The sequence below is a fragment of the Panthera onca genome, chromosome B4 (genome assembly GCF_046562875.1).
Source record: "Panthera onca isolate mPanOnc1 chromosome B4, mPanOnc1 haplotype 2, whole genome shotgun sequence".
In the NCBI taxonomy this organism is placed as follows: Eukaryota; Metazoa; Chordata; class Mammalia; order Carnivora; family Felidae; genus Panthera; species Panthera onca.
In genome coordinates this window covers 126,652,315-126,671,083 of record NC_138345.1, presented here as the reverse complement: position 1 = coordinate 126,671,083, position 18,769 = coordinate 126,652,315, and the positions used below count along the sequence as shown (strand labels likewise).

General features: G+C 45.9%; 1 protein-coding gene across 4 annotated transcripts in view; it reads right to left on the bottom strand.

Moving 5' to 3' along the window:
- Positions 1-18,769, bottom strand: part of ABTB3 (ankyrin repeat and BTB domain containing 3) — a 315,532-nt gene that overhangs the window by 24,695 nt on the left and 272,068 nt on the right. For 3 of the 4 annotated variants that reach the window (XM_078449506.2, XM_078449508.2, XM_078449509.2), the window contains 3 exons: positions 18,112-18,332; positions 16,163-16,341; positions 1,283-1,388 (listed from right to left, as the gene is read on the bottom strand). In XM_078449506.2, coding sequence (XP_078305632.1) covers positions 1,283-1,388; positions 16,163-16,341; positions 18,112-18,332 — 506 coding nt within the window. The remainder of the gene's footprint in view (positions 1-1,282; positions 1,389-16,162; positions 16,342-18,111; positions 18,333-18,769) is intronic. The other variant, XM_078449507.2, reaches the window with a different exon arrangement.

Genomic DNA, 18,769 nt, shown 5'->3' with positions numbered 1-18,769 from the left:
ATCCTACTTTGCCCACATGAATGGGCAGAAAGGAAAATAGACAACATTTGACGTGGCTACTCGGGTTTTCACTTCAGCAAAAGTTGGTGTCATTTCAATTAACAACTTTTTCACGACAGGAGCAAGAATACTTTACAACAGTTCCACGAATTCAGCCTTTTCACTAATTTAAATTAGCTCACCTGTTCCAAACGTAGTGATTTTGTTAAAGGATAGCATTTTCAGATGCTTCCATTTCTCAAATGTTTCCCAGTCTTTGCAGGAAACAATAGCCAAGTAGGAAAGTCCCCAACCTTCATCATAAAAGGATTTGTCTGTAATATTTTATCATTCCCCAGGAAGCAAGGAGAAAGGCCCTTGCAATAGAAGGCTGGTGTTTCGGGCTTCAAGGCAGTGAAGCATTTCTTTGCTTTATTTCCAGACTGATCAGCCAGGTTACGGCAGCCCCAGGATCCTTGGAATGAAATAATTGCCTGACGGAAAGTTTTCTCCTGGAAAATTCCAGAAGCTGGGACTGTAGAAGGAGGGAATCATGGCTTTGGGAGGAGGCGGGCAGCTCGTGAAGTGAATCTGAAGGCAGCACAGACCTTCCCTTTCTTCCACTGAGATGTGGGGGGATTTGCAGTGCCTGCCTCCTGGGGCGGCCTGAGGGTTACCTGAGACGGGGAAGGTCAAGTGCTAGGCTGGGGCCAGCCCAGCGCAGTGTCCAACCAGAAGAAAAAGTGATTCCTGGTACTCTGATGGCATTTCAGAGTGTCCAGTCTCTTCAGCTCGGGTGTGTTCCCCTCACTTGTGTATCTGTGTGTGTGAGGTGTGTGTGTGTTGCGGGGGGTGGAGGGGTCGGGCACTTATTTCCTCTCCTGGGTCCCTGCAGAAGGACTCCACTAGAAGAACACTGCGGGCCTGGCACTGTCCCCTGCTTGTTCCTCCTGAGGGAGGAAGAGGGACTTCTTAGAGGGGGAGCGGTGGGGGCAAAGAGCTGCCTGCACAGCTCTGCCCTCTTTTGGAACCAGAATCTACCTGCCTGCAGGAAGTGCATGGGCTCTGGGGCTGCCGTCCCTGCGGGAGAAAATCCCTCAGTTAGAAGGACTGAGTGGGTCTCCTTGTCCACATTTCCAAGGTATAGGCTCCAGTTATCACGTGAGGATACCCTGATCACCACCTGCCTGACTCCTGTATCCATCTTAGACGTCCTCCGGTACTGTTCTTTTGGGCATTTGCTACCTCTGTGTCCTCAAACCACAAGGCAACAGCGAGGGGCAGGGCGCGGTGAGGCACTCACCCAGGCGCGAGGTCTGCTTGCGCTTGATCTCCGTGAGCTTGGGGATGGGGTAGGGCCCGTAGCAGTGAGTGAAGATGACCGACAGCTGCTGGCTGATGACCTCGTTCTGCGGAAAGGAAAGCACAGGTCAGGCTGCCAGGCCCTGGGCGGCCTCCTCCAAGCTGTCAGCAGGAATGCCTGTCCCCGGGCGAGAGGGGCCCACAAACTTCTTGCAGGTTCCAGAAGCAACCCCCCACCCCCCACCTGGACCTCACACCTTGAGGTTGCTGTCTGTTTCTAGTGGGTTCACTGGTGAAAGCTTAGTTCGTAAATAAATCCTTCTTTCTTGCCCTACTCACATATCATCCTTTGGAGAGCAAGTTCGTAGCTCAGAGAATGGCAAGTAAGTTTTTACCCCAAACACACCTTTATCAATACTCCAGAATTCTGGAAGCAGCGAATTACCCTGAAAACAGCAGCAGGAAGCCCTTTTGATCCTGTGACTGTGCTCTCCATTACCCAGACACAAATGCTCCTGATTCAGCTTTCTTACGAATTTGATTTTGGTTTGCTGAAGCATTTCCGGATCCAGGAATGCTCAGCTGAATCACTTTCTCCAAGAAAAAAAAAAAAAAAGGGCGGGGGGTGGGGGGGTGGGGGACGAGTTCTGTAACAGCTGCCTCCGATTGCTCAGGGACAAAGGAGTGTTTCTGATCGCCCCGTGTCCTTCACGTTTTTGCCTCTTTCCCCTTGGGACCCACTGCTGTTCATTAGTCTCCCTTCAACTGCAGGTGTGTGGGAGGGAAGCCACAAATCACAGCACTTGATGCTTTTTATTGGGTGAAGGGGGCTGAGAATGAGGATAAGGTAGAAAGACATTTATAATATATTAAGAAAAGTAGGTTACAACACAGTTTGTACCATGTATTTTTGGAAAGAAAACCCCACATATATACTTGGATTGACAGGTATGTATAGAAAATGCCAGGGAAAACAGAATAAGCTACCTTTGGCTGGGATTACAATGTTTTCCCTTTTCTTTTTATCTGCATTTTCTTTTTTTTTTTTTTCCAACTTTTTTTTTTTATTTATTTTTGGGACAGAGAGAGACAGAGCATGAACCGGGGAGGGGCAGAGAGAGAGGGAGACACAGAATCGGAAACAGGCTCCAGGCTCCGAGCCATCAGCCCAGAGCCTGACGCGGGGCTCGAACTCACGGACCGCGAGATCGTGACCTGGCTGAAGTCGGACGCTTAACCGACTGCGCCACCCAGGTGCCCCTTTATCTGCATTTTCTACAACAAACGAGTGTTGCTTCTGTAATGCAAACAATAAAGCTCACTTTTCATTTTAAAAGATGGGTTTGGGAAAACTGATGATGTCAGTGGTTCGAGATATTCTTGAATGTGCTTCACTGTGCTCCCGAAGCAGGATAGAGCTCAACACGTGAAAAGGAACTGACCATTTGATGAAAGTGGAGGAGATCCCACGAAGCACCAGGTTACCTCGGACGAGAGCCACAGAGGTGCCCACAGGTGCAATGGATATCGGACACAGGGACTCTGCTTTCAAAGATGACGCCTTATGACCTTATGACCAAATGGTCTTAAGTGCTCCTCCCAACACTCACAAAGTGATTGGCTGTCTCAATGGCGTTGTGTGGCAAAGGAATGAGAATTCGGAGAACCGCCGCACGAAGCCGTGAGACAGACCAAGTGTGGTCTCTGGACCAGCAGCCATCAGCATTGCCTGGGCTTGTTGGAAATGCAGATCCTCAGGTCCCATTCCAGACCTTCTGACTCAGAAACACTTGGAGGGGCCCAGCGATCTGTATTTTATTTAACATGTTTTCTGGTGATTCTGGTGTGCTGTTAGGTTTGAGAGCCACAGTTAAAAAAATTTTTTTTAATGTTTCATTTTTATTTTTGAGAGAGAGAGCACAAGTGGAGGAGGGGCAGAGAGAGAAAGAGAGAGAGGGAGGCACAGAATCCGAAGCAGGCTCCAGGCTCTGAGCTGTCAGCACAGAGCCTGACCCGGGGCTCGAACCCACAAACTGCGAGATCATGACCCGAGCCGAAGTTGGTCACTTAACTGACTGAGTCACCCAGGGACCCCGAGCCACAGGTTTTATGTACTGATGTTTTCTCTTGAGTTTGACCTCTGAGCTGGGGGCTGTAAATTTGCTACCCGTGGTCTAAAGCCTGCCACTCAAAATGTGTTCCCTAGACCACCAGGAGCAGGATCACCTGAGAGCCTGTCCGAAATGCAGACTCTCACTCCAGGCTCATTGAATCAGAATCTGCAATACGGTGCCCTGCAGATGATTCCCATGTACACTAATGTTCGAGAAACACTGTATGGTAGGCACAGCTATGGCCCCCTGGAAGACTGCATCCCCTAAATTCCTGGGACTGAGAATATCATGAGATACCGTGCCCGTGAATACGTTACATTACGGGGCAGAAGGGGCTTGGCAGGAATAATTAGGGATACTAACTATGGTTTAAATGGACCTTAACATAGGTATATTATTCTGGATTATCTGGGCAGGCCCAGTGTAATCACACAAGCCCTAAAATTAGAGACAGGAGATGAATTCAGAAGGGATGGAGAAGAGGATTTGAAGCCTGAGAAGGACTTGATGTGCTGTCACCAGCTTCGAGATTGAGGAGACCGTGCGGCAAGCTAGAGGGGGAATGCAGGCAACAAGAGTGGGAGAAAAATGGGATCCCCAGCTGGCAGCCAGCAAGGAAATGGGGCCTCATCCTACAACTATAAGGAACTCAATTCTACCCAAACCTGAATGAGCGTGCAGGTGGATTCTTCCCTGGAGCTTCCAGGAAGGAACACAGCCCTGTTGACGTCTTAATTCTGGGGCTCTGTAAGACCCTACACAGAGAGCCCAGTGAAGTACTGTGCCTGGCTTCCAACCCATGGAGACCACGAGATACTGAGCAAGTGCTGCCTTCAGCCTCTACACTGTGGTAACTTGCGCAGCAATAGAACACTACTACATCCCATCTAGAGTCTGCCTCAGGTGGATTGCATTTCACCATCCTCGTGACCCCAGTCTGCCAGACGCACTGAGCATGCTCAGTGAGGACCTGCAGCTCACAGAAAGGAGGCGGCCTGTGTCTGTGAAATGTGCCGCACAGACTGGGTGATGAATGACGCTGGTCTTGCTCACTTACAGCAGGGGGTGTCTAACCACCTCGGGTGGGGGGATGAAGATCCACTTCCTGTGAGAGAGGCCTGAGCAGCCCATGTTCTTCTGTGGAGACTGACTGATCAACTCAAAAGGTACTTAGGAATCATCCGAGAAGTGTATCCAGAGTAACCCAAGCCGGCAGGGCAAGACCCCTCCTCTTGGAACCCACAGCTGGCTCGTGCTTGGTAACTTCAGTATGTGTTGTACCACCTGATGAGGTATAGGTAAGGACTGACCATGTCTGTTCCAAAGTGACAGTCCCCAAATACTTACAAGTTATCTGGAAGAGTGTCCTTGCCCACCTAGCTGATGGCTGCACATAATGACTTGATTCCAAGGACAGCAGTTGGGAAAAGGGGGAACGAGTAAGCCTGCAGCTGAGGAACTTGGCAAGAGCCACCAGAGGCAGGTGATGAAGGTCACCTCCCATAGTGAACACTCATGTGGAGAGTGTGTGCCCTTGATGTGGTGGGAATGGCATCTGACCTCTGTAGTCCTCCTTCCCAAACCATAACCCCAGTCTAACCATGAGAAAAACACCCCGAATTCCACTAGAGGGCATCCTACAGTAGTATGTCTGAGCAGTATTTCTCAAAATTTGTCAAGGTCACCAAAACCAAGTCTGAAACGTGGTCTCAGCCAACAGGACTAATGTGGTATCCTGGATGGGATCCTGGAGCATAAGAAGACATTAGACAAAAACTAAGGAAATAGGAATGAAATATGGAATTTAATAATAATGTGCCAGTGTTGGCTCTTTAATTATAACAAATGTACAATACTAATGTAAGATGTTAACAATAGGGGAATGTGGGTTAGGGGTTATATGGGGGAACTCTGTGCTATCTTCTCAATTTTTCTGTAAATCTAAAACCATTCTAAAAACCTGAAGTCTCTTCTTGGAAACAATCTGCCCAATAAGGAAACAGAATCATTATGATGGAAGTATTAGAAGTTCAGGAGAAGGGGAAAGAGGGGGAGTCAAGGATCAAAGTGGACATCAACAGTTCTCTGGGTTTTATTTGTTGATCCCCTAAAGGTTTCATGAATGTGAACTTTACCCCATTTGCTAAGTGAGGCAGCCATTCGTGACTTAATTCTTTCTTGAAATATTTATTGGGCATCTGCTAAATACTGGACACCATGGGAGGGTTGTCAGTGACGCTCCGAATGTCAGGGTCCAAACTGCTGCCTCCTTTCCCAAGGCTTTCTGGCTGCCTCTCTTTCAGACACCGGAGCCCTAAGAGGAAAGTCTCCACTGTGTCCTTGAATTCACCTGTGTTTGTCAAGGTGTCTGCTTTGTGCCCTTTCCTGTGTGTTTCCTCCAGGGAGGGGGGACTATGGGTATCATTCACTCTAGTTCTCCAGCACCCAAAATGAATTGGGTCTCCAGGAGGGCTCCCCTAAGCAAGAAGGGGTGCTGTAATTAGTATCGGTTAAGAGCTCTAGTGGGGTGAGACCCGTTGGGTTAGATGGTCAGTTTGGAGCAGTAAACTGGGTTATTCTTTGGGTTTGGTTAGCTCTGGGCCCAAACCTGAAGATGGCAGATTGGAATTAACCAAACTTGAGGCTCAGTCTATTTTGGAGGCATGGGTAGGTGGGGTAGTTGTGCTGTGATAGGTACCTATATTCTCCTCTGAATTGTACATTTAAGAGAAGTGCTTTTAGGTAAAGGTGCCACAAGGCTTGACTGGTCTGTGCATGCCAGTCTGTGCATGCAGGCTCTGAGCTGGGAGGCCAGAGCAAGTCCAAGGAGGAGGCGTGGGCTGGGGACGGGTGGGCATTTGGCTGGGCCCAGGTACATAGCACCTGGTTAACGGTTGTCACTGGCACGCTGCTGGGTACCAGCCACTCAGGTCTCTCATGGAAAATGCTGGGTGTGCACATGGGGTAAACTCAGGTCCTCAGGACTCAGAACCGTGTGGCTACAAAGAACCAAAAGGGAATGAAGTTCTTAATACCACAGTTAGCAGGAGCCTCCTGAGATAGATTTCTGTGGGTTCAGGGCTGACATCTTTCCTCTCTTCCTCTGACCCTCACTTCTCTCCTAAAAAGATACCAGAACATTTTCTTTTCTTCAGAAAGGAATGCTGGGATTGATCCCAAAGGTCCTTTTCAGGTGGGTTAGGCAGGGCTTCTACCCAGTGGTAAAAACATAGACAGCAGGGCTAGATGGGGTTGGGCCCCAGTCCTGACTCCTCACATACTAGCTCTGTGACCTTAGGAAAGTTACTCAGCTTCTCCGGGTCTCTGTGTCCTCTTCCGAAGTGGATTAAAAATATCTGCTTGGTGAGGTTGCTAGGAGAGCTAAAAAGGATAGCGCATCACAACATGCCATTAGCTTGAATTAAAGGAAATTGCTGAGATTTGACCATTCTTTAACCCCCAAACAGCAATTTCCTATAATTCAAACCAATCTTTTTCTAGATTCTAAAATGTCATACAATTAATGACAGCTTTTAGGAAGAGAAAAAAAAACTCACTGCATTAACAAACATTCATTTTTAAAACCCATTTCAAATTGTGAAATGCTAAAAGGTGAAAAAAGCCGCATCTCAAAATCAGGAGATGGTGGAAATACAGTTACTTTCTGGGGATACCAGCAGTGAGTTCTCTGCCTCAATCCATCATGAACAGCGGTTTGTTTTTAGACTGGCCCTCCTGTGTAGGATATGCTGGGCTGACCTATGAGCAGTGAGCCTCTTTTTGTTATAGTACACTTGGAAAAGGTAAAGAGATGGGAAGGGCACCAGACAGAGTCCCATGAAGTCAATGCACAATCCCACGTCTGTCACCGGAATTGTGTACAAAATGAAATTAAACAGATAATAAACTAAAGTGCTTTTAAATAGTCATCCATGTATTTTGATATGTACTCTCTATTCATTGCAAGTGATGTGGGCCTTCTGTTTATGGTAATACTATAGCATTTCCTTTCTAAGTACATTTAACATATGGTAAGGTGATTTAAAGGAAAATATCAAATAAATAACAACCAGTGAAAGTATCTCTTAGGAATGAAAGGGAAGCCAGACATTCTCAGATGAAGGAAAATTAAGAGAATTTGTCATCAGGAGACCTATCCTAATAGAATGGCTGAAGAAATTTCTCTAAATTGAAAGGAAAGGATAAAAAGGGAAGCTTGGAACCACAGGAAGACAGAAACAGTAAAAAAAAGTATGGATAAAGATAATAGGCTTTCTTTCTTTCTCCTTTTGAGTTTAATTATGTTTGGTTGATGCAAAAATTATAAGAGTGTCTGATGTTCTAAATGTGTGTAGAGGAAATATTTAAAAACAACTATGTCATAAATGGAGGAGGATAAATGGGCATAAAAGGAGGTAAGATTTCTCTATTTCACTTGAACTGGTAAAATGATGACACCAGTAGACTGTGCTGTTATGTATATATCATGTAATACTGCAAGCAACCACTAGAAAAGCTACTTGAAGCTATAGAAAAGCTATCAAAATACTACAGACAAATAAAAATGGAATTAAAAAAATGTTCAACTATCCCACAGGGAGGCAGGAAGAAGAGAAACAAAGGCAGAGAAACCAAACAGAAAATAAAAAATAAGATGACAGGAACACCTAGGTGGCTCAGTCAGTTAAGTGTCCAACTTCAGCTGAGGTCATGATTGCACAATTTGTGAGTTTGAGCCCCACTTCAGGCTCTGCGCTGAAAGCACAGAGCTTGCTTCAGGTCCTCTGTTTTCCTCTCTCTCTGCCCCTCCCCCACTCACGCACATGTGCATACTCTCTCTCTCAAAAATAAACTTAAAAAAATAAGATGGCAGACTTAAGCCCTAAAGTATCAATAAAATGTGAATGGTCTAAATACACCAATTAAAAGAGATTGGCAGAGTGGATGACAGTATATGCTGTTTACAAGAAAATAACTTCAAATATAATGAAAATGGCAGCTAGTAAGTATAATGGTCCAAAAAAATCACAAAAACATTAATCAAAGGAAAGCAGGAGTGGCTACTGTAATATTAGATAAGGTGGACTTTAGAGCAAAAAAAAAAAAAAAAAAAAAAACAGAAGCAGAGAGGAGCATTGTATAATGATAAAAGGGTTAATTCACCAGGAAGACATTGTAGACCTAAATATATATGCACCAAATAACAGAGCTGCATAATCTGTGAAGCAAAAACTGATAGAATTGAAAGGAGAAACAGACTAATCCATAATTATAGTTGGAGACTTAACACCCCTATCTGAAATGATAGAACAAGGAGGCAGAAAATTTGTAGGATATGGAAGAACTCAACAATACCATCAACCAACAGAATCTTATGGACACTCATAGAACACTTCACTCCACAATAGCAGAAAACTGTGTTTTCAGGTGTCCACAGAACATATCAAGATAGACCATACTTAGGGCCATAAAACCAACCTCAAAAACTTAAAATAATCAAAATAATACAGAAAGTATTCTCTGACCACAATGGAATCAAACTAGAAATCAAGAGCAGAAATATAAGAAAACCTCCAAACATCTGGAAACTAAACAACACACTTTGAAATAATTCATAAGTCAAAAAAGAAGTTATAAGGGAAAAATAAAAAGTTAACACTGAACTGAATGAAAAATGAAAATAACACATCAAAATTTGTGGTACACAGCCAGAGCAGTGCTGAGAAGGATATGTACATTATCAAATGCATATATAAGAGAAAACAAAAAGTCTTAAATCAATAATCTAAGCTCCTACTCAAGAACCTGGAAAAAGAAAAGCAAAATAAACCCAAAGCAAACAAATAATGAAGATAGGAGAAGCAACCAATGAAGGTTAAAACAGAAAAATAGTAGAGAAAATAATGAAACACAGAGTTGGTTCTTTGGAAAGATGAATAAAATTGACAAACCTCTAGGAAGGCTGACAAAGAAAAAAGGGGACACAAATTAACAAAATCAGGAATGATACAGGGGTTATCATTACATCAGAAGAATAATAAGGGGATTATGATAAACAACTCTACTCACATAAATCTGTTAACACAAATGAAATGAGTTTTTTCTCTGAAAAAAAAAAAAAGAGCAACTCACTTAATATTAGATAGATAATTTGAATAGCTGTGTAAAGAAATTGAATTCATAATTAAAATAAAACTCTCCCCAAAAGAAATCTTCAGGGCCAGACTGAAAAGGAAGAAATACAACTATCTTTATTTGTAGATGACATGACTACCTAAGTAGAAAATTCCATTGAATCTACAGAAAATTCCTAGAATAAACAAGTTCAGCAAGGTTGCAGGACACAAGATAAATATACAAAAATCAATTCTATTTCTTTGTGCTAGCAATGAACACATGGACAGAAAAATTAATATAATATTTATAGTTTCTTAAAAAAAGAAATATGTATATGTAAATCTAACAAAACAGGACTTGTATGCTACCAACTCCACAATATTGATGAAAGAAACCAAAGAAGATCTAAGTACATGAAGAGACATACAGTTCACAAATTGAAAGATTTAACATAGTAAAGATGTCAATTCTCCCTGAACTGATATAGAAGTTTGACACAATTCCTATCAAAATCTCAGCAAGATTTCTTTATTGTTGATAAAGCAAGTTTATTCTAAAATTTATATGGATGGGTGCCTGGCTGGTTCAGTCACTAGAGCATGCAACTCTTGATCCTGAGGTGATGAGTTTGAGCCCCATATCAGGGGTAGAGTTTAGTTAAAAAAAAATAAAATTTATATGGAAAGACAAAGAACATAGCTAAAATAATTTTTAAAAGAAGAATAAAATGGGAGGAATAAGTCTACCTAACTTCAAGATTTAACTATAGCTACACTAATCAAGACTGTGTGGTAATGGTGGGGGGACAGACATATAGATCAATGGAAGAGAGTTGAGAACCCAGAAATAGACCCACACAAATATGCCCAACTGACTTTTGAAATGTGCAAAATAATTCAATTAAGGAGAGACAGCCTTTTCAACAAATGGAGATGGAAAACTAAACATCCATTGGTAAAACAAGCAAACACACACACACACACACACACACACACACACACACACATCAAAAACCTTGATGTAAGTTCCACACTTCACCTCAGGCAAGATGAATCACAGACTCAGTGGAAAACATAAAACTAAACTTTCTAGGAAAAAAATATGAGGAAATATTCATGATTTAAGGCTAGGCAAGAAGTTCTAATACTTGATACCCAAAGCATAATCTCCATAAGAAGAAAAGTTGATAAATTAGATTTCCTCAAAATTAAAAGCTTTTGCTCTGTGAAAGACTCTATAAAGAGGATAAAAAGACAAGCTATAGAATGGGAGAAAATATTTGCAGGCCGCTTATCTGACAACAGATTAGTATCACTCAAAATTCAACAGTTAAAAAGCAAACAACTTCATTAGAGCACAGACAAAAGACACAAAGAGACATTTCACTGAAGAGGATAGCCAGATGGCAAATAAGCTCATGAAAATATGTTCAACACCATTAGCTATTTAGGGAAATGAAAATCAAAAGTACGAGATATCACTTCCACATCTATCAGAATGGCTAAAAGAAAAAATAGCAATAACACCAAACAGTGAGGATGTGGAGAAACTGGATTATTCCTACTTTGCTGGTGGGAATGTAAAATGGTGGGAATGTAAAACTTTAGCAGTTTCTTTGAAAATGAATCACACAGCTACCAGCAATTACACTCCTGGGCATTTATCCCAGAGAAATGAAAACACATTCACACAAAAACCTGTGCACAAATGTTTAGAACAGCTGTATTTGTAATAGCTTGGACCTGGAAACAATTCAGATGTCCTTCAGTGGATGAGCACTTGTACAAACCACGGTATATCCATGCCATGGAGTACTGCTTAGCAATGAAAAGAAACAAACTATGGGATCATCCAACAATCTGATGAACCTTCAGAGAATTATGCAGAGTGAGAAAATCCAGTTCTAAAAAGTCACATACTGTATGATTCTACTGAAAGTACAGTCTTGAAAATGAGAGAAATGGAGAACAGATTAGTGGTTACCAGGGGGTGATAATGGAGTGAGGGCAGAAGGGAAATTGGTTTGGCTAGAAAAGTGCAACATGAGGAAATCCTGTGGGTGCTGGAAATTTTCTGCATGTTGACTATATCACATCGGTATCTTGGTTGTGATATTTTATGGTACTCTAGTAAGAGATTGCCAATGGGGGAAACCGAGTAAAGGGTACATACATAGTGCTATCTCTGTATTTTTTCTTACAACTGCACGTGAATCTAAAATGATCTCAAAATCAAAAGTTTAAAAAACTAAAATATTTCAATTAAAAAAGTGAGAAAAAAATTAAAAAGTGTACAAACCACAAGAACCCCCCCCCCCCCCCCCAGATCATGTCTTGTCTCTGTCTAAAACCTCCAGGGGTGTTCTATTCACTGCACGTGGAGGGAAACCCAAGCTTTTCACCATGGAGAAAGACTCCGTGCAATCTGATTTGTATCTCCTATGCTTCTCCCTTTGTCCCACTGCACCGGTCACAGTGCTTTTCTTCCTGTTGCCCCAACACACCAAGCACGTTTCCACGAAGAGCCTTAGCTCCTGCACTCCCTCACCTGGAATGTTTTTGCTCCAGACCTCTGCATGGCTGGAGCTTTTCCTCACTTCAGTCGTTCAAATGCTACCTTCTCAGAGAGACCTTCCTTACATCTTGTCTAGATTAGGCCTTGGCTGCCCCATCCTCAGAGAGACTATATCATTGTCCAATTTCACTTTTTTTTTTCATAGCATTTATCAAGCTCTCTCTCTCTTTTACTGATCCATTTCCTTGCTTACTGTCTGTCTGCCCCTCCCCTGCACATAGCAAGCTCCAGGAGGGTAAAGGACATTTCTCTCCCATCACCATTGCAGCATAGTGAGCACGTGTGACTCCTGAATGAATCAGTGCCCTGGGGAATTATGTGTGTGTGTGTGGGGGGGGGGGGGCGGGGGGGCGGGAAACAGGCCAGGAACTTTCTTGAAACAGATGTATATTAAGAAATGACTATATTGTTTGGCTCCTGGGAAATCTAGAGATGCTGAATTCTTTTGAAGTTAAAATTTAGAGAAGGGAGCAAAACACATCTGCAACTAGATTTCAAGTAATGTATGAATGAACACAAGTCAAGGATGGGAAGGCGTATGCTTCACTTCATAGTATAGCTGTATTTCTGGGAGTTGACGATAAAGTGAATTTCTTTATTGCATTTCTATGTTCCTATGCATTATTACTTATCTATCTGATGAAACCAGATACCTGCCCACACGGAACAGCAGATGAAATCTGAACAGGAACCCTTTAATGGACGGAGAAGGAACTAGGCTAGGCAGTTGTGTGATGTGTGGCTACTACTATCCTCCGATATGAAACACTGGAGGGCACAGCTTTGTAGCACTTTCTCAACGCTCTGAATTTCTCTGCCATCATCTCTCTCTAGCCTTCTTTTGACCACAAGAACATCACTCATGCTTGGGGAATGCTTGGCTTCACATGGCAGCCATGGGAAATTAATCACCTCTTTTTCCTCCCACCAGGAATGTACATGATGTGTAATACCACACTTCACCAGTAGGGGTTACCACTGGACCCTTATAAGGGCAAACCCCACTCTTGAATGCACTCTTCCCCAGACTGTCCTTCTGACAAGGAGCTGCTTCCTTTCCCTGGCTCCCTCCATTCTTGAAGATCAGTACAGCTGATGGGGGTGGGGTGGGGTCGGGTTGGGGGGAGATTCTAGTCTACATCTCCTGGCAAAGACTCCTCCCTTCTTCCCAACTCCCAGCCACTGGCTGTCCTTTTGGGGGTAGTAGCTGAGTGGGGCATAAGGGGCCTACTGGGGTGCTGGTAATGTTCTCTTTCTTGGCATGGGCGCTGATCACACAGGTAGGTTTAGCCTGTGAAGATTCACTGGGCTCTACGCAGTTATGATCTGGGCACTTTTCTGTACATATATCATACTCCAAAATTCCAAAACACAGTTTATTTAAAATTAAAAAAAAATTTTTTTTAACATTTATTTATTTTTGAGACCAAGAGAGAGAGAGCATGAACAGGGGAGGGTCAGAGAAAGAGGGAGACACAGAATCTGAAACAGGCTCCAGGCTCTGAGCTGTCAGCACAGAGTCCGACGCGGGGCTCGAACCCACAGACCGCGAGATCATGACCTGAGCCGAAGTCGGACGCTTAACCGACTGAGCCACCCAGGCGCCCCAATACAGTTTATTTTAAAAACCCATAGATTACGTTCACTTAATACACAGGATGCCTCAGTAATTTCTGGAATTCCCACTATAGTCTGAAAAAAGGAAACAAAAACCAAGAAACCAAAAACAAGTTTGAACACCTAACCCTGGGAGCAGACTTAGGAATGTTCCTCACTAAAGTGGTTGCTTAGGTAATTGCAGGTGAAAGCTTCATTCATTCATTCATTCGTTCGTTCATTCACTCATTCATTCATGTTAGAGGGATGAAGGGTGAGGGGCAGGGAGAGTTTGGTTTTGAAATGCAGGGTTTTGCGCTCTGTGGAATCACTGAGGCTCATTACCCAGGAGCTGCACTCTTGCTCCCACTTTGGGTCCTGTGGTGGGGCCTTCATCAAGTACAAATCCAGCCTGCAGGGGGCCCTGAGACTCTGGGCCAGGATAGGCTGCTGAGAATACCTAAGGAGAGCTGCTTTGCACCCCAGGCCAGGTGTTCCGAGGCTCAGAAAGCAGACGGGCCCGGCCGTGTCGCTGCTGCTTTGCTGTGGGGCCATCCCTGCTGTCAGAGAAGGTGGCTCCATGCTTCCTTCTTCACTCTTTGGGAAGCCTGTCGGCCCAGCCTGGTGGGGGGAACCCACGGTGCCCTTTTAGTTCACAGGCCCATTTCTCCTGAGACTTCAGAGGTTCCCGTGTCTTAGAGGGACCCCAGACTTCTGCAAAGTCTGTTCTGGAGCAAAGGGGTAAGAGGCTGGTGCTGGAGCCAGGCTGCCTGGGTTTAAGCCCAGGTCTGCCACTTACCAACTGTGTGACCTTGGGCAAGTAATCACCCTCTCTGTGGCTCAGTCAACCCATCGGTCAAATGGGGGATAAGAACATCACCTCCTTCAAAGGTTGTGAGGATTAACTGAGTTAATCCTTATGTTGTGTTTAGAATAGTGCCAGGCATATAGTAAATATAAAAAATACATATTTTAGCTTAAAAATCCTCATTTGTGTCTTGAGACAGTTCATTATAAAAGGGTTCCGAGGTTAAATGAGTTCGGGAAACGCTTGATTGCCTTTGTGAATTAGGGTATTCAAGGCTCTCCGGGCGAGAAATTGGAGTAAACCAATGTTAGCCTGTAGAAGGAGCTGAAAGCCCTGCTCTCAGACCAGTATTCGGGGCTGGTTGATACGTGCACTGCAACGGGGCGTTAAACACTTTGGTACCAACCCCGCTGGGGGAATGGCTTTTACAGAACACCCTTTGGGAAATACTGGAGGTGCGTCATACTCCGGCGAGGCCAGCTTCGTGACAGGGTCACTTGTACCGCACTCACCAAGTTGCAGAGCCAGTTTGGAGGGCACGGACTCATTTTATCTTCACACCCACCCTAAGAGGTCAATATAGTTATTGTCCCCATTTTCAGGTAGGGAAACTGAGGCAGAGGAAAGTTAAGTAACTTGAGTGGGGTCATAAGGCTAGTACGTGGCATAGCAAGGTTTGGATCCCTATAGTTTGGCTCCAGAGTCCATGCTCTGACCCACTGTGCCATATAAATATATATTCATTCCCTCGTGGCCCACTGGGGAGCCCTCAGGTACGCGGTAGTTGATGCACAGACTCCTCAGAGCCTCTCAAGGCAGCCTGGCCACCCCTGGTGTTTCCATGGCCACAGTGGTGGGGCATTTGTCACAGTCTCCCTCTTGCCCTTGGCTCTCCACCCTTGATAGGATGGCTGGGGGATGGGCATGCCACGGCTGTCCATTCTCAAAGTTCTCCAGCAACACACGCAATGATGCCAAAGGCCCCCTGGCAGGGACAGAACATCTATACTGTATCATCAAACAAGTGGCCCCGAAGAGATTTTTAAGAACTGATCTCATAATAGCCCAAGGGATGAACTGATGTTCTGAAGGGGCTGCAGCATTTATTTCTCTGTTGTAGGAGTAAGGGGACCCAGGAGGAAGGGGGGTGCGGGGGGAGACTCATCTGATCTTCTGTACCTGAAAAATTTTCTCCAGGGCCCGGCTTTGTGGGAACCCTGGAAGGGTCTGTATCCCATGGATTTTGGGAGCTATACCATTTCCCTCTTCCCGCCGGATTCCTATCTGTCCGGCCAGGCCTGCTCACATCTCGGCACCTCCCTGACACCTTCCCTGACTGACTCACACCCCTCAGAGCCCATGCCACCATTCAACATTGTTTCATAAACCTCAGATGCCCTTGGGGCACATGTGTTGGCAGCATCTCCCCAGCTTTCCTGCAAATCCCCTGGGTTATTAGAAGTGTCTTGGGACATAGCAGGTGCTCAATAAAACAGCTGCCCACAATGACTGCACAAGTAGCTTTAGTCAGCCACGTACATATGCCACCAGTGGCCATGACTGCAGGATTCGTATCCGGAGGGCAGGGTCAGGCTAAGGGGCCATTGAGGTCGGGGACCTCCCCGCTTGTTCTCTGCCGCCGACCGACACCACAGCGTTAAACTCCTCTTACCTTGCTCGCTTTCAAGATCTCGAACATCAGGGGCAGGCCTTGAGTAATGAGCTCCTCTGTGTACTCCTCCTCCTGAATGGTCTTAAACTCCTTCAACAGGCACTGGATAAGAGGCCTGCGGTGTTGCTGGAAGGCGATCCGCAAAGACTCCAGCCACGTGTGCAGTGTCCATGGGACACCTGGGAGAGGGAGGGGAGGGCATGGAGGGGAGGAGAGGGCGAGACAGAAAACAACCACAACAGAAGGTGTGTTTTTATCTGGAAGCTGGCCTTTCCCCAGGACATCACCAAACTACGAGACCAAGAGACTTGGGATGAATACAGCCAGGGTAGTTTGTATTTTTTTTCTCCCCTGACGACTTGCAGATGTTGAAACTAAAGATCACAATTCAATTCCCTTAGCTATGGGCGTCCACCTCTGCATGCTCGTCACATTAGCGGGGGCTGCATTTTACAAGCTAGAACCACCGTGTAGAACGTGGAATTGTCACACGCTGCTTCTGCCTACTCCATACTTCTGAGTCCTGACTTCATTCACCTCCACCCCTTCTGCCTTCTGGGGAGACAGAAGCCCAGGGAGGGAAGTGTCTTGCCCAGGATGAGATAGCACCAGGCGAGAGCACAGAGCTGGTGAAACCCATCGGTGGACTTTGTCATCTACCGCACTGGCCGGGACGGACGCGTATGTCGGAAAAAGATCCGGGAGGATTCTGCCGCTTCTCCCCTGTGCAAAACAACTTTCCCATCTGTGGGCACTTCATCAGGTTCTTCCTCCTTTAATAGAAACCCCTCCAGCAGCTGATTGCTGTGATTTGCTTCTCCCCTGTCGAGGTGAGGCACAGAGGAAGAATGCGTCTCACTACTGTTTATAACGAGCAGGCCATTCAGAGCCTGGAGCGTCATCATTATGGTAAACAGGCTCTCTGGGCAGTGGCATAAATATCCCACAGAGGGGCGCCTGGGTGGCTCGGTCGGTTGGGCGTCTGACTTCGGCTCGGGTCACGATCTCGCGGTCCGTGAGTTCGAGCCCCGCGTTGGGCTCTGTGCTGACCGCTCAGAGCCTGGAGCCTGTTTCCGATTCTGTGTCTCCCTCTCTCTCTGCCCCTCCCCTGTTCATGCTCTGTCTCTCTCTGTCTCAAAAATAAATAAACGTTAAAAAAAAAAAAATATCCCACAGACTGAACAGCTACCCTGAGAGAGGGGCCCACGTCCAGAGCAGCAGCAGGGGGCCTCTCCTCAGGCCCTCAGCCCACCTTGACCTGCCACTCTGTGTGTTGAAGGTCCAGGCTAGGTCCTGCTGTTCTTGTGTGGGGCTGTTACCTCTAGACCGGGGAAGACTGGGCGAGCCTGTTCCCTGGACGCACGGAGGAGATGGGTGTGAGCTCGCTCATTCAAGGAAGAGCCACCCCCAACTTTTCCCGAGAGTGGCTTTGCCCCCCGAAGCTCAGTGGGTGAGCCTAGCAAAGAGACGCCCTCGTCCTAGCTGTTGCCTGGCCGCTGCTTCATGATTTGGGTGCTCTAAGGCAGTGATTCCCCAACCACTGGGAGCCACCTGGGATGATTGTTAAACATAAAGATTTCCGGCCTTTATCCATCCAGACCCTCAACAGCAGAGCCTCTGGGTGTAGGGCCTGGCAATCCGTATTCAGACAAGCTCCCAGGTGATTCCAATTCCTAAGTTCTCAGGGTCCAGAGTTTGGGAATCGTGAGAAAATGACCCGAGGTCAGGCGTTTGGGGCTGGAAGGGTGATGCTGTCTTTGGGGATAGCTCGGGCAGTTTAGCCTGGAAGGGCTCCAACCAGCAAATGCGAAATTCCCTGGGCCTGTGTGTGTGTGTGTGTGTGTGTGTGTGTGTGCGCGCGCGCGTGTGTGGGTGTGTACACGTGTGTGTGAGTCACCTAGCACTGGGCAGTGATGCTGTGTCCAGTGGCGGAGGGTGCCCAGACTGACCTATGCTCCTGATATCAATTGTGACATCCACGTAGCCATGCTCAGCGCTGTGATACATGGCCTCCCTCAGGGCTCTCAGTTTGGCCTTGCTGTTGCGGCTGGCACAGAGGGGAGGCGGGGCTGTCTCCGCCAGGTCAGTCCCCTCGGCCAGAATCTCCTCCAGGGACAGGATATCACTCTTCTCCTTCTCTGGCTGAGCGAGCAGTTTGCGGAACACATTCCTGTCAATCATAAACCCAGAGAGGAAGACACTCAGAGATGGAAGGGTTTTGCCGGGGCAGGGATGGGGTGTGGGCAGTGGGGACACCACTCGTGTGAGACAAGGGAATGGCAGGAACAACTCTGGAGTTGTGGCTTCAGAGGCCTGACCACGGGTGCTATGTTTTAGGGCTGGGTGGAGGAGACGGTGGAGCGTGACTGGCTTTGTTTCCTGGAGGACAACCTGGAGCAGCTAAATGCTTTCCACAAGTATCCAGAAGGCTCTAGAACTGTGCTCTTTTAACCATCAACCTGCACGGGGTCCCACATGAATTTGCTTTACATGGGGTTATGTGTAATAAAATTGGATGGGGTAAAACCTGAAGGCCATGTGACAAGAAATAACCAAACACGAGGGGTTTTATTATTTTTTAAATGGATCCTTGTCACTTCATGGCAG